The 14,517-nt window shown below is 36.3% G+C and overlaps 1 protein-coding gene across 1 annotated transcript in view; it reads right to left on the reverse strand.

Moving 5' to 3' along the window:
* The window catches only part of SEMA3E (semaphorin 3E), a 132,878-nt gene that overhangs the window by 52,253 nt on the left and 66,108 nt on the right, over positions 1-14,517 (reverse strand). Inside the window, exons 2-4 of the mRNA XM_063396990.1 lie at positions 12,013-12,173; positions 4,389-4,448; positions 9-128 (exon numbers count right to left, since the gene is read on the reverse strand). Of these exons, the coding sequence (XP_063253060.1) occupies positions 9-128; positions 4,389-4,448; positions 12,013-12,173 (341 nt within the window). The remainder of the gene's footprint in view (positions 1-8; positions 129-4,388; positions 4,449-12,012; positions 12,174-14,517) is intronic.

The following is a 14,517-nucleotide window of genomic DNA, read 5'->3' on the forward strand; positions in this document are numbered from 1 at the left end:
TTTCTCACCTCTGATGGATGTCCAGCTCTTACAAAAGTACAGACTGGATCAAAAGCTCCTGTTCCACAAGCCAGAAGATGAGTCCTGTTGTATCGGTGAAGGACACGGATGTAATTTGCACATTCATCCTAGTTTACATAAAAAAAAAAACATAGGGAAATATTAGCTTTTAATTTATTTTTCTTAATATCTAACATGCCAGTAGGTGATGTCCTAATATTGAATCTTTCTATTCTATTTCACTTCATGTAACTAACTTTGTGCCATCAGTTTCATGGGTGGGCATTTCTGCATTTAAAAAGCAAATTTAGAGCACTGATGCTTTATTTTAGATGCTTAACCAGTTAGCAGTTATTAAATTATAAAAACACACTTTTATGCTTCTTTGGTCTTGGAAATAGTCTGGAAATCTTAATAGATCTTTACTACATATTATTGGATGCATAAGACATAGACAAGTTTCAGAGCATAAGACATGAATGATCAACAAACAGCTTCTCTCTAGAGTTAAATAAACTTTATCTGAAGAAAAATGTAGTGTTTTAATTGCACCATTAATTAATTGTATAATTAATTTTAATCAATATTTTTTATATTGTATCAACACATAGTTTGTCTGCTCCACTATTTAAACCCCTTTGAAGAAGAAATATTCTTTTCCCTGAGGGCAATACTTTGGGACTCATTAGAGTATTTGCAGCTTCATAAATATTAAAATTAAAACATTTTCAAACATCCCTTTGAGATGTAGGGTCATTATTCCTGTGCTAAACTAGAAACGGAGACAGTGAGATAAAAGTATCCCTTGATTTTGGGACGCCTGGGATTCCTGGGATTTGGTTTTAGGTTTGGATTTTGGCTTTTTGCAATGGTTTCAATGAGCAAAAAAAAGTTCATTTCATTTCATCGCGCAATATTTCTGCAACTTAGAACCCTGAGCTTTAAGAATCATGTCAAGTTTAAGACATTTAAAATGGAATTAATCTGAGCTAATTTTAGCTGTTCTGGCATTTAGACATGTAATTTATGCAATTCTCCCAGGCTTTTTCAATAGTCAGTGAAGTAGGCCAGACATCTCCAAAAGGCAATTAATACAATCCTGAAATGAACATGTAAAACAGAGTGGAGGAATTTCCTTTTTTGAAAATTTCCAGCTCTTCACTGATGACTACTCTCATTTTTTGACTGCTGTATTTGTGTGAGAACAATCCTAGTTCTTATTAACCAATTGGAAGAATTTAATGTCACAGAGGAGGATCTGCAGGGGATTCATGGGCAGAATTCAACCCTTGCAAATGCACATCAGGTTCAAAACTAAGAAACCATCTTTCTTCTTTCTTCAAATCCTTGAATCATTCAGTGTAAGTCTTCCAAACGCTCCAGCAAGTAAAAAAGGAAAGAAATCTCCCCTGCCACTTGATTCTCCTTAACTGTTCATCCTCAAGGTATAGCATCCTAATTCATAGAAGTAACCCACACATTATGTAACCTGTTCTGTAATTAAATATTATGCGTATACAGCAGGCAAATCAGTTTAATTTTAATATCTTATTTTGGATTGTTTGATTTGTAACTAATTTGTCCCTTTTTTTAAGAAAATAAAAACATAAAGTCAGACAAATTGAGAGAAGAATGAGTTGAAATCAATAGCATGTGATCCTTCTTTTATGAATCAGCACTCAATGACAGAGGTTTCCCATTTTTATGTTCATTTCCCAAATGTTTGCTGATTGATGGTAGCAAAATGCTATTCCATAGGTATTTTATGATGCCATGAAGTTTTTGAATAGATGCTTTACTGGGTGCTGATGCTGTTTCTGATTCTCCCTCTCCTCCAAGTATGACCTTCCTGACTTATTCCCCCTGTTTGCTCTCATTGGTGGTCTGTTCTTGACTCCAGGGTTTCCTTTTTTATCCATATACGCCTTCAGCTCTTGATCTTTGTGCCAAAATCATTGTAGGGATTTAAGATCTTTTTTTAAAAGGGAAACATCTAGACCATTTTTTTTTCTTTTTTTTTTCTTTTTTTTTCTTTTCCTTTTTTTTTTTTTTTTCTCGTGTGCCTTCATAGGAATGCCTGAAAAATTCTGAAAAAAACCCCCTAGAATGTGAAAATACCAAACATAGAAGAAAACTAATTACAAATGGCTAGACTTGATCATTTATAAACAGATGACAAAAGGTGCTGTTCTGGGAAGTGTCAGGCAAAAAGACATTGCTGATAACCCTACTAATAATGTAGTATACACAGAGCAGGGAAGAGATGCATCATCCAAGGGGACGCTGAAATAAGATTTCTTTATACTATATCAATTAAGTAAACACTAGGGTTGGCTTTAGGATGCTCCATAGATATGTTAATAGCTCTTTGGAATTTTATTCATCTGAAACTCCTCAATGTGGAGGAGTGAGGCATCTCTACAGAACTTGGTTTCTATATCTGAATGATTTCCAATTCTGATAAAGTGATTTAGAGTAATTGTAAACTCTAACACCACAGGCTAACAGGTGTGATTCCTGGCACACTGGATGACAGCTGAAGGATTTTTTTTCCTTGCCTTCACATGAATCAGAAAAGCATGGCCTTATTTTAAGAGTATGCATGCATTGTTAAGACAAGCCTTTTAAAAATGTCCTATTGAGTGTGTTACAAGCTCTGAAACTGTTTATGACTACAATACTTGCCATTTTACTGCTACAACATGAACTGATGACTTTTTAAAGTTATACAAGCTTGTAAAAGTGGCCTGTTATTTTATGTAGAAAGAGACAGCAAAGTACATGTGAAGTATTTCAATGATGAGATCCTTATTACAATATTATCAGTTCTGTTTAATTATTATGCCTTGAGTAACAGATCTTTTGCAAAGGAAAATTAAAAAAAGAAACAACACTGAAATAAGCAAAAAAGTTTGAAATAGAAGAATACTTTTCTAGAGTTTGTAGTGTGAAAAATAGCATTAAGAAATTAAAATTTACAAAGGGTTGATTTTAAGACATTATGCTATTAATGCAATATTGGTTTATGGCTACAAGAAATGAAAGCGAAAAGAAAAACAGTAGGAAGACTTTCTTTGGGCTATCTTTGCTTTAAACAACAGTACCTATTTCTGTGTTTATTTAACAAAACAAATATTGTCAGAATATCAGAAAATATGTAGTGGTGAAAGAAAGATGCTTTAAGCAACTACAGCCTATGCTGAGAGGTAGTATCAAATAAAGGCCAAATAATTTAGGTTTAGGCCTCAATTAATATAACCATAAAGTTCAGCCATTGTAGAAAAAAATCCATTTTTAACCAAAGCCACCTAAAGTTATCAAGGGTATAAAAATAATTTGAAAAACTACAATGAACTCTTAAGAATCTTCAAAAATGATCAGTTCTAGGCCAAGTGAATTGGAAGAGTTAGGGTTTTATTACTACTATTACTATTACTATTACTATTACTATTACTATTACTATTACTATTACTATTACTATTACTATTACTATTACTACTATGACTTTCCAATCTAGTTCCAGTGCCTTAATGTGGACAGTTCTCAAGCTTTTACTTCAGCTGAAATCTTTATAGCTTCCTAATTTACTGGGAATATATGGTGGTCGTCGTTGGGGTTGCTGTCTGCTGTGTTTCTGGGCAAAGCTTGTATGCCCCCTTCCTTGTCCTACATTCCTGTCAGTGTTGCAGTAAAACTATCTTAATTTTCAGATCCCTTGGTTCAGTGTGAGCTCTCTCAGCTGTGGGATTTATTAGGTGCACTCTCCGTGTGTTTATGAGGTGCAGATAATGAGCTTGGTGCACTGCAAAAGAACTTTCATCCTGTGCTGCTGTGTGTCAGTGAGATTTCAGGTCTTTTCCCAGTAACTGAGTACAGTCAAGGCACTCAATCACAAGAACAGAACACTTCTGAGGTTCATTAAAACAGAATATTTTTATTAATAGAACATGAAACCTGTAGGACAAAATAAATTATGGCGTATCTTATAATTATTAATAACTTAACTGCTTTTTTCAATGTATTCTAGAGAATGTGAATTTAAAGATAAGCTGGATTGTGAATATGGAGAAGATAATCCATGTGTACGAAAAGAAAAGGACACAGAAATAGAAAAGAATTATTAAGGTACCTTCTTTGATAGCAGCAAAATAAGAACTAGAAGAAAGTTCAGATGATCAAAAGTGTTCATTGCCTGTTTACGAGCTGGTTTGAAGAGCAATTAAACTAATAATTTAATGTGTTCACAGTATTTACATGTTTTTAACCTGCAACACTTAAATTTATATCTGTGCTTTAATCTCTCTTAAGTTAGGGATGCCTGGATCCTTGTTTTGGACCAGCCACTGGTATAATTAAAGTATATTTTATCTGTAATTAGTGATACTTACAGCATCTCTTCCTTTAATTATGCATTCTTCTGCCTGTAGAGGTGTACTAGGCCAATGGATCTGAGAAAAAAAAATTAAAAAAATTAATTGGCAGTCTGGCCATGGCAATCCAGCTTTTCCACTATTGCTCATGTGAAAGTTCTCAGACCAGAAGTACAAAATCACAGAACAGCCCAGGTTGGAAGGTACATCAAAAGATCACCTGGTCCACTTTTTGGTGGGAATGGAGGCTTAGATGAGACTATTTATCACTCTGTCCTAGATATCTTTAAATCGCCCACTGACAGAAACTCCAGCATGTCCCTGGCTCCTTGTGAAGGGAGAACTCCTTTCCTCTTTGAGATGCCATTTAAGTACTTAACTACTGGAATACTATTATGAGATCCCCCTCTGAGCCTTGCTTTCCTTGAGAGAAAAGACCTTCATCCTCTCCTTTGTTGGAAAAAAACTGTCTTGATTAGGGTAGCACAGCAAACTTATCAGTAGTCAACAGAATTTAAAGGAAGTTAATGTATGGAACAGTTTATATAAATTCAGTAGAAACATCTGTGCTAACCTGTCAGTGATTTTCAACATGGTTATTAATTTTGAACTACTGATTTTCTGCTTGAAGTGACACTTAGGAAAGGAAATGGTTTACAGGGAAGTTAATGAGGGTCAGCAATTAACCTTATGGGAATAGGAGCAGCCTTTCACAGTCAGCTACTAGAAGTGATGCCAAATTACACAAGTTAGTTTTTCTTCAGCTACTTACTGTATAACAATTATGTTTCATCCCAGATGCATGATTTGTTTGGATGAAAACAATATTAAACAATGACTGATCACTCTGGAATGATTACTTAAGTTCTTACAACATTTAAACGTGAAAACAAAAACATGTTCACGTCAGTGATATCAGGCTTGGCTGAAACCAAGTAAATATCAAAAAAACTGATGTCATCATTAAGACATTTTTGTCAATAATCCAATCACAAATTTTTTTTCTGCTTGGAAAACCGTTTTAAATTAAAATCTTCTGCTAGGCTTTTTTCTTTTTTTTCTTTTTTTTTTTTTAATTGAACTATCTTAGTTTTCTTGAAATAATTCTAATCTGAGAAAATGATAAATTATTAGAAAACCTAATTACAAGACAAGTGGGGATAAATTATGAATCCCAGATGCCTAGGGCTTGAAAGTAAAAGACCCAGTTCTCTTTAATATCTTCATTATTGACTTGGACGTGGAAATCAAAGGAATATTAAGTAAATTTTCCAATGACAATAAAATGGGAGGAGCTGTTGACTGTCTTGAGGGCCAAGGCACTGCAGAAAGACCAGGACAAATCAGAGGACTCGGCAGTCACCAACTGTATGAAGTTTAACAAGTGCAAGTGCATTCTGCACCTGGAAAATGCAGCCCCAGTTCTCTGTATGGACCAGGGAATGAGAGACTGGAGAGAGGGACCTGGGGGTCCTGGTCAGTTTGAGCTGAGTCTGAGTCAGCAGTGCCCTGGCAGTGTTTAGGCCTCACACCATCTAAATCCAAGTTAACCAGGACATCTGTTTTCAGTCAGATGGTCTTACAGTCATCTATGAGTGATCAAAAATAACTCTTATCTAGTCTCTACATTGCTGCTATATAGTCTGGAAAGGTACCTGGACTCTGCTGAACTCCCATGAAGGCACTCATCCAGTCATCCTGGTCAGACCATTCCTGGTTCATTCATTGCAAAACTCAGGGTCCACAATCATATATTTCAGTGACTGGTCAGGAACTGAATGAAGCTTGGGTTAAGTTTGTCCTTAACCCAAAAAACTTAGAAGTTATGAGATCTCTAATATCTCTCAAGGCTATAAGTATGGAGCCACAGCCCTCATTTTCCCAAGACATGTTCTAACTAGCAGGCTAAAATGAGAGCTTTTGCCCACACCAGGTGTAGGTGGCTATTAGGAACAGAGAAACCATAGAGGGAATATAACACTTGACTCTGTAACTTGATATTAAATACATTGTGTGCAGGTGATTATTTTTGTATTTGGAGACTTAGTCCCAGTGCTGTTGAAAATACTTCTTATGTACATTTTCCACTTAAGGTACACTGAATTAAATACATACACATAATTAAGAGAAAAAAGGCAAAGAGGTAACCTAATGCTCCTGCTTTGTCTGGAATGTCAAAAAGGAGCTGCAGTGGAACTACATAAATGTGGTCCTTGGCACAGGCAAATAGAACAAACCATGGAGTTACAGAATGGTTTGGCTTGGAAGGGGCCCTGAAAGAGCACCTAGTGTAACCCCCTACTGTAGTCAGGGACATCTTTCACTAGATAATGTTGCTCAAAGCCCCATCCAGCCTGATCTTGAATGCTTCCAGTGGTGGAATATCCACAGCTTCTGTGGGAAAACTGTTCCACTTTCATAGTTAAGAGGTTCTTCCTAGTATCTAATTTAATTCTATAGCTTTATATTAAAACCCCAGTTCCTTGTCCTGTCACTACAGGCACTGAGAAAACTCCCTGACTTTCCTGTAAGGCCCCTTTACAAATTGAAACTGCAGCATCAGGTTACCCTAGAGCTTTCTCTTCTTCAGGCTGAAGCCAAATTCTCTCTGTCTGTCTTGACAGGAGAGATGTTCCAGCCCTCTGACCATTTTTGTGGCCCTCCTCTGGACCTGCCCTATCAGGTTCACATCTTTTGTACATGGGAGAACCAAAGCTGGACTCAGGACTCCAGCTGGGACCTCAGAAGAGAGGAGTGGATGGGCAGACTCAGAGGTTGTGCAGCAGTGTGGAAATCGACCTTAGATGCTCATAGCAAATTACTGACTTCTAAGGCAAGTCCATTTTCATTGCCTGAAGTAGATGGCTCTGAATTATAACTCTAGTAGTAGATATATGTCTCCTGAAAAAGCTTTTCTATCCAGAAATTATTTTTAAAACTCATAACTCTTGCAAGGTTCTTGAGTTTTAACATAAATAAGTATTAATATTTTAATCTCTTCAAGAGTATTTTAGAGTTGAGAGTAAAAACATCTATGCTTGTCAGATATCATACCAAATTTCAAATTAGCACAACATACTTCACAAAAATCCAAGTATTAACCAGCTGTAATGGGAATCTTTAACCCTCCATGAATTAATTTTCCTGATGTTTATGATTTAGAGGTGTGACAATTACTAGCCTTAATTTTTAATTGGTTCTCTGCTGGGATTACAATCATTTGGCAAGCTACCAGTAAATATTTTGGGAAATCTCCCTGGGTATACAGACTGTACTAGCATCACACTGGCATACATTCCACTGGGCTGCAGTCTTGTCATAACTATTGGCTTAAACATAATTTTTCAAAATTTTTCACCACTTCAGATCACAGTGAATTAATTTTTTTAAATTATTTGTTTAGTGATGTTTTCTTGTATTGTACCACAGTATTCTCATCCTTGAGACCTGGATGATGTAATTTTAGCACTGTAAAGGTAAAGCACTGTAATGAAAAGATACTTTTAAATATACTCATCCTGGGAAAAAAATGGAGTTGTAAGGCAGTACAGATATGGGGGAAATTTAATTGGAGCTGGAATGCTAATTAGTGTCTCCAAACATCCTCTTCATTCAGCCACTAGCCTTGAAAAACAGGATGGTATCTATACTGAAAACTAATTTAACAAAATTATATGAACTTTATAGCACTTCAGACCAAAATGCTGTGTGTTCTAGTCTGAACTCTAATGTGTGACAGGGCAATTAAGCAATTCAATCAACCTGTCAATAAATAGTTTTAAGTCAATAAGTAGTGCTTAATTAACAGCTAACTTACATTTGGCTCAAGCACAAATTATTTAAAAATATTCACTGATGGTTGGATATTGTATATATTTATCAACAAATACATGGCCACCTTCCCTCTTGGAAAGTTATTCCAATGGATAATCAAACTCACTAAACTCTGTGCTTCTTATTTCAGTTTGCATTTGTGCACTTTCCTGGACAGCATTCAAAGAAGACACAAGCAAGCCCTGCTCTTGCAGACTTGTGTTCAGCCAGCTCTGTAGTGGAAGTAGAACTTCACTAGAGACAAGATATATGAGGAGTTCTCGACAATTTATCAGCAGAGATATAAAATGAAATCTGGAGCCAACTCACACTGGGTGAGAAACAGCACAATTGAAATCTGCCTGCACAAACCCATTTACAGAAGTGGGAAGGTTTCTATTCAGACTCAGATCTTCCTAAGGCCCTTGAAGCAGAAGCTTTCTTTAAGGAATTTGTGTGCAAATAGGAAAAGCAGTTTATTTTCACTCTAACATGAGACTAAAAGTGGGAACAAAGGGCCCCCTTCTCTATGAGGTGTTTGACCAGTAGTGGTGAGCTACTGGCACTGGCTCAAGTTTGCTGTTAACAAAGATCCTCTCTGGCACTACTTACAATGAACTGCAATGTTTTTAAACACAAATTTGGCACCAGATACCAAAGAAAATTCTCTATCACTCTGTTGGATCACTACAAGCGTTTAAGGCTTTGGACCATATCTCAAATATGAGTAAGGTTTTATTCCACAGATGGTGTCAAAGAGAATGAGATCTTAGGGAAAGCAAAGGTTAAGTGGAATGTGCCTACAAAGCTTTGGCTTTACACAAGGTTTTGAGTGTTTATATGGCTCTAATTCTCTGTAAACACTGATACTCATATTTCATGTTCTCCCTACTCTTAGTGTTAGGGCACTCTTCACATAGAAACAAACATCTAAATAACTGTTTCACAAACTTATAGCATTATGTGTTAAATGCTCTAAGCAAGAATATAATACAATCTGCATGTATTAAATGAGAGATACAAAGAGCAAAGTAGGCAAAAGACACATTTTTTGACAAACAGAGAAGTGAGTCTTTCCCTGTCCAAGGTAACATGGAAGTTTTTTTGCCACAGTTGAGAGTTCAACCCAAAGGTCTGGATTTCTGCACCAATGCAAGAATGACAGCAGTATTTTTTTTTCCCTGAGGGTTTTTTTTCCCCAATTTTAGGAGGGTTTTTTGTGTATATGAAAATTAGTGAGGATAAAATGTGTTTAAAATAATTTGGTAGAGATTTACATAAATAGACATTAGCTTACATGAAAAAGCTATAATCTACCCTTCAGAGTGTTACAGTGTATTTGAAAGCTGAAGAGAATTGAACCTGAAGAAAACATGTAGTCTATTAAACACAGATTTATAGGAGCATACCTCATATGCATCACAAGTTCAGTTTTTTGGAAATGTTGGATTACTTTGGCAGTCAACAAGTCTCAATGCAAAAGCATTTTATGTCCATTCAGCATTTAGTTGTTTTCCCTTGGGTTAACTTCTAATATGCTGGCTAGAACTGAGTTATTTGGTCATTTTACAGCAAAAAGAATAAATCTCAACTTGGGAATGGATTTCTGTTTGGTTTTAGAAAGCATACTCATATTCCAAATTGTTGAGACAGGGATGACCATGAATTAAAAGACATAAACTCTTTTCTCAGTCACAGAACGTGAAGATCAATATGAATTTGCCCAAAACTTCATGAAAACTTTCTCTTGCAGATAGTGAGTCGTCCTGGTTACCAGAGAGAGAATAAAACCCAGAACTTGCCTGCACTCATATACTTTCAGTGGATTACAACTTCTAGTTTAGATTAATTAAGCTAAACGCTTCAGTCTAAAAGAAAAGGTCAAAGACAAACCAACACACAGTTAAAGATAATTAATTAAGAACTTTGGTAATAATTAATCAACTAGTCTCTCAACTCCAGGAAGTTTCTCTAATGTATCTCAGCAATTAAGGTTTCCTATTACAGAAATATCTCATTCCACACTTTCTCTGATAGAGATGTAAGATGATCAGTTTCCATAACTGTCCCTGAATGAGATCTGCACTGAGTGAACACTGAGAAAAAGAGAAAAAGCTCCTGACATTTGTATTCAAGGGAGCTAGGTCCCAGAGAGATCATGTTTCTAAACATGCCAGGCCAGCTTCATTTATTTCAGTTTATCTTTTGCATTAAAAAAGGCAAGAAAAGTTTTCATCAATTTGCCATACTCTACACAGGTCTCCAGACAGAGAAGATGGTTTCAGAGTAAGTCGCTGATTCCACTTGAAAACAAGACGGGGAGCGATGAACTTCGAGCGTGTCCAGATGGGATGATGGTGGTTGGACAGAAGCATGAAGTGCCCTGTCCTGTCATCTTTCCTCATAGATTTACAGCCAAATGGAGAAGAAGAGAGTGGGGGAAAAAAGCCTATTTTATAGAAACAAATGCTATCTAAATGTTTTCATATCCCTGAGCCCTAATATCTTGTCACAGGATATTAATAATTTGTATCAAAATGAAAAGGAATTAATTTATATCTCACTGTTGAGGAACAAAGCTCAGCATGTAACTCTGCTCCCTGAGGAGTTAAATTCTGTGGGTTTTTTTAAATATAGACAAATTCTCGAATAACCTCTCTGAGTAGATTCATATCCCATATCTAAGATTGCCATTCCCAAATGTTTATAAAAAGAATAAAGCATATTATATCTGTTCACAATAGTGGAACTTGCTAATTATGCTTGGACATAACCAATGATGCTTAGGGTAAAGTTGTCCAGAGTGTTGACTTAATAATAGTGATATTTACTTTTAGCAAGGGGGAAGAAAGAAAAGAATTTGAAATATCAGTGGTCAGTGCAATATAGACAGCAAGAAAATATTTATCCCAGGGGACTTTATTTTACTCACTTTTTATTCTACTTATTAATTTGCAAATAAATGAAAATAGATCAAAAATACATTGGAAAAATTTAAAGAAGTAGGTGAGGAAAACACTGAAATATTTCAAGAGATCATTTATCTGCATTCAAAATGGTTGAACAATGGAACAATGCTCCTGCCAGCTTCCCTTGCTGTACGTTTCCAATTCTATCTTCCAAGGGCAGAAGTGTGTAAGGAATCCAAGGCTAACATCAGCTCACACTCCAGCCTCTCCACTTCAGTTGTCAGTATGCCAATCACTTGTGGTTTCTACAATGTACTGAGTTCTCTGGTAGGATTGTGACTTAACCCACCTTTCTCCCACAGACCACTGAGTAGCCTGCAAATGCCACTTTCAGTCATTACATAATAGCACCTCTGGCTCAAACCAGTGCAAAATCGTTTCTAAAGAAGGTTATATAAAAATAGATGCAAGGTTTATGCTGCTATTGAAAACTTCCTATAGGTTAAATGCTATTTTTTTTCCCTTAATATTTTCTCTTCTGAATGTCTCCAAAAATATCAGGGAGATTTTATTCCTCAATAGTATAGTGGATATACATAAATCAGATGTCTACAAGTGTGAGGTGCTCTAAACATCTACAACCATGCTGAAATTCACTGAGAAATAGTTATACTACCCCAAGTGTCTTCCTCCAGAGTAAGCCTTATGGGTGAAGAGGTGGGGAAAAATGGTAATTAGCGTATTTTTCTTAAATACAAATACGACCCTGGAGTTCGTGCACAAAACACCTGCAAAAACTCCATTACCTCAGTCATGCAAGTTTTAATATCCTGTGCTACGTGTTGCGACATGAAGTGACTAATATATATAAAGATATATAGAGACACATAGATATATAGATATCTGGCTTTTTACTCCACCTCTCGGTAGTTGTCGCTGATCCGATCCAAGCTGAGGGAATACAAGAGGTCTCTTCCTCCCACGAACAGTCGCTCTTGGTACTCATCCAGCAGCATTATGTGAAGTCCAAGATATCCAAATGGGCTACGAAACACTGACGTCCTGTTTAAATCCCAGAGCTCTGAAATACAATCAGAGTGTTCATGATAAATACCAAATAGCTTAGCTCTCATGGCTTCATTTTCACATTCTCCTAGGGAACTGGGCGAGAAGTTGTGGGACATTAAAATGCTAATCATATAATCTTTGAGTAAGGAAGAAACATGAAACACCTGGGAACAATTTTCAAACTAAGCCAGGTCTCCAGGAGGTTTGTCTCTGAGTCTTTACATCGTAATCTATGCCTAAAATATAAGATGGGAAGGGATGAAAATTAGTTTTCTCCTGGACATTTTCTGAAAAGGAAAAAGTACTTTCTTAGAATAATAGCTGCAAATGGGGAAAAAAAAAAAAAAGGAATGAATAAATGGAAATTGAAAAAAAGAAAATACTGGAAATTGTGTCCTTGTCTTTCAGGTATGTCAAACTCCAGGTTTGCAGTGCACACACTATTTTTACCTGGGTTTGTATTTTTAGGGGGATGGCATTGTGGATTTTAAGGCTAGCACTGCCTTCACTCAGTTCGCTGAATGTACTGCCTCTAAATTCAGTGGAAACAGTATGAAATCTGTGAATTGCATATGAATAATTTTCCAACACTGATTTTGTCAAGAAATGCACTGACCTGATATGGGAATCTGAGGTTTAGCTGTACATGATCCAGGCTAAAGCCAGTTGCACTGAGAAATGGAAATTCATTCTGGGTAATGTTGCAGAAACTTGGATTCAGGCCTCAGGAAGCAAGAAAGAGGCAAAACATGGGAATGTCTCTGCACTCTGGTGCAGAGCACAACCTGGCTTGCAGCAGGTCAGAGAGGCTGAAAATCATTTTGCTATTCAGAAGCCTCAAAAGGAGTCATTTGAGAGAGTACCCTTGGCCTCCCTCCAAAGCAACAGAGCTTGGACTGGGGGAAAGCAACTATGTTCTTATGTCTGTACTGTGGCAACTTGTTTTATTTTGAAGAAAACGTTCTTGGTAAAAGTAATTAAATATGCTTATCCTCACAGCTTTCCATAAGCATATTTTTTTCAATTGTTTGGATGTGGTCCTGAAGCTGATGGTGGAAGAAGTGGGATTTTCCCTGTGCTAGAGAAGTCAAATGAGCCCCCATCCAGTTTGGAGGCTCTTGCTCACATGCCACACCAGCTGTTATGTTCATTTGTCCCTGCTGCACCTTGACAGCAACATAGAAACCACACCTGATGTTCTGTAAGCAAGAAATTTAATGTTCAGAAAGGGTATTAATTCAATCCAACAAATTGACACAATTTCTATTAATTTTAAATTATTAAGTATATTGTGTATGTGATGATAAGTGATTTTAATAATAAGATAAATACGTTTTCCTCCATTTACAAGGTAGGCTGAGTTCAGGTTAAGAGAGGCTAAAAGTAACCAGTTTCTGAAAGTTGTTTCCTTAGATAATAAAATTTATATCAAAGGAAGTAAAAATTTAGCCTCACACATAATGTCTTTCTCGAGTGATCTTCAAGCAGAATCTATTAAATAGTTTACCCACATGTGACTGGCTTCACTTAACAAATGGAAAACGAAGTCACAGAGAGGAACATGATGAAAAGAATGAGATTTTTTTGTCTAAGCATTGCATACTAACCAGTGGATAGACACACATTTTTTGACAGTGATACACTCAGCACACAGCTGCACAGCAATGTGGAAATGGCACTTTCAAAGCTTGCTCTCGCCAAGCAAATGAGCAGATTGCTGTTTTGGAAGAACATTGCTTGTTTCTGAACAGATTAGAAATTAAATGAAAGCAGAGCTAGAAATACACTTTTGGTCCTAAATAAAGCCACTTTTTATTTGCAAGAATTTAAATAATTCAATATATTTTGCTTCTTAATCAGTCTTGGAGTGAAAAGAATTGCATTTTAAATTCTTGCTATATACAAGGAACAAAAGCTTACTGTGGTTGCTTCCCCTTATTTATTTTCTTGTTGTCCTGAAGGCAAATTGTTCATAAATGAGAAAATATTTCTTTACATAGATCAGTGATATGACACGTGTGTTCTCATGATGAACAATTCTCTACCTGATCACAAAAACTAGTAACTGCTGATATAAGACCTGCAAAGCACACCTGTGGATCTTATTGTCTTAAATGGAAGTTGAGAATACTAAACATCTTTCAAGACAGAACTTGTAAAAAGAGATATTTCTAAGACTACATCCAGCAAACTACACAGACATGGGGTTGCTGTGGGGGTAGAGACAAGAATAGAAGTGAACCCAACATCTGAAAGGGCTGGAAAACAACAAACAGACAGGTTTGGAGAGCGATTTTGTACTGAATCACAAACAGCATTATCTGGATCCTTTGAAAGGCAGAAGAATTTCCATAGTT

The sequence above is a fragment of the Prinia subflava genome, chromosome 4, assembly GCF_021018805.1.
Source record: "Prinia subflava isolate CZ2003 ecotype Zambia chromosome 4, Cam_Psub_1.2, whole genome shotgun sequence".
NCBI lineage: Eukaryota > Metazoa > Chordata > Aves > Passeriformes > Cisticolidae > Prinia > Prinia subflava.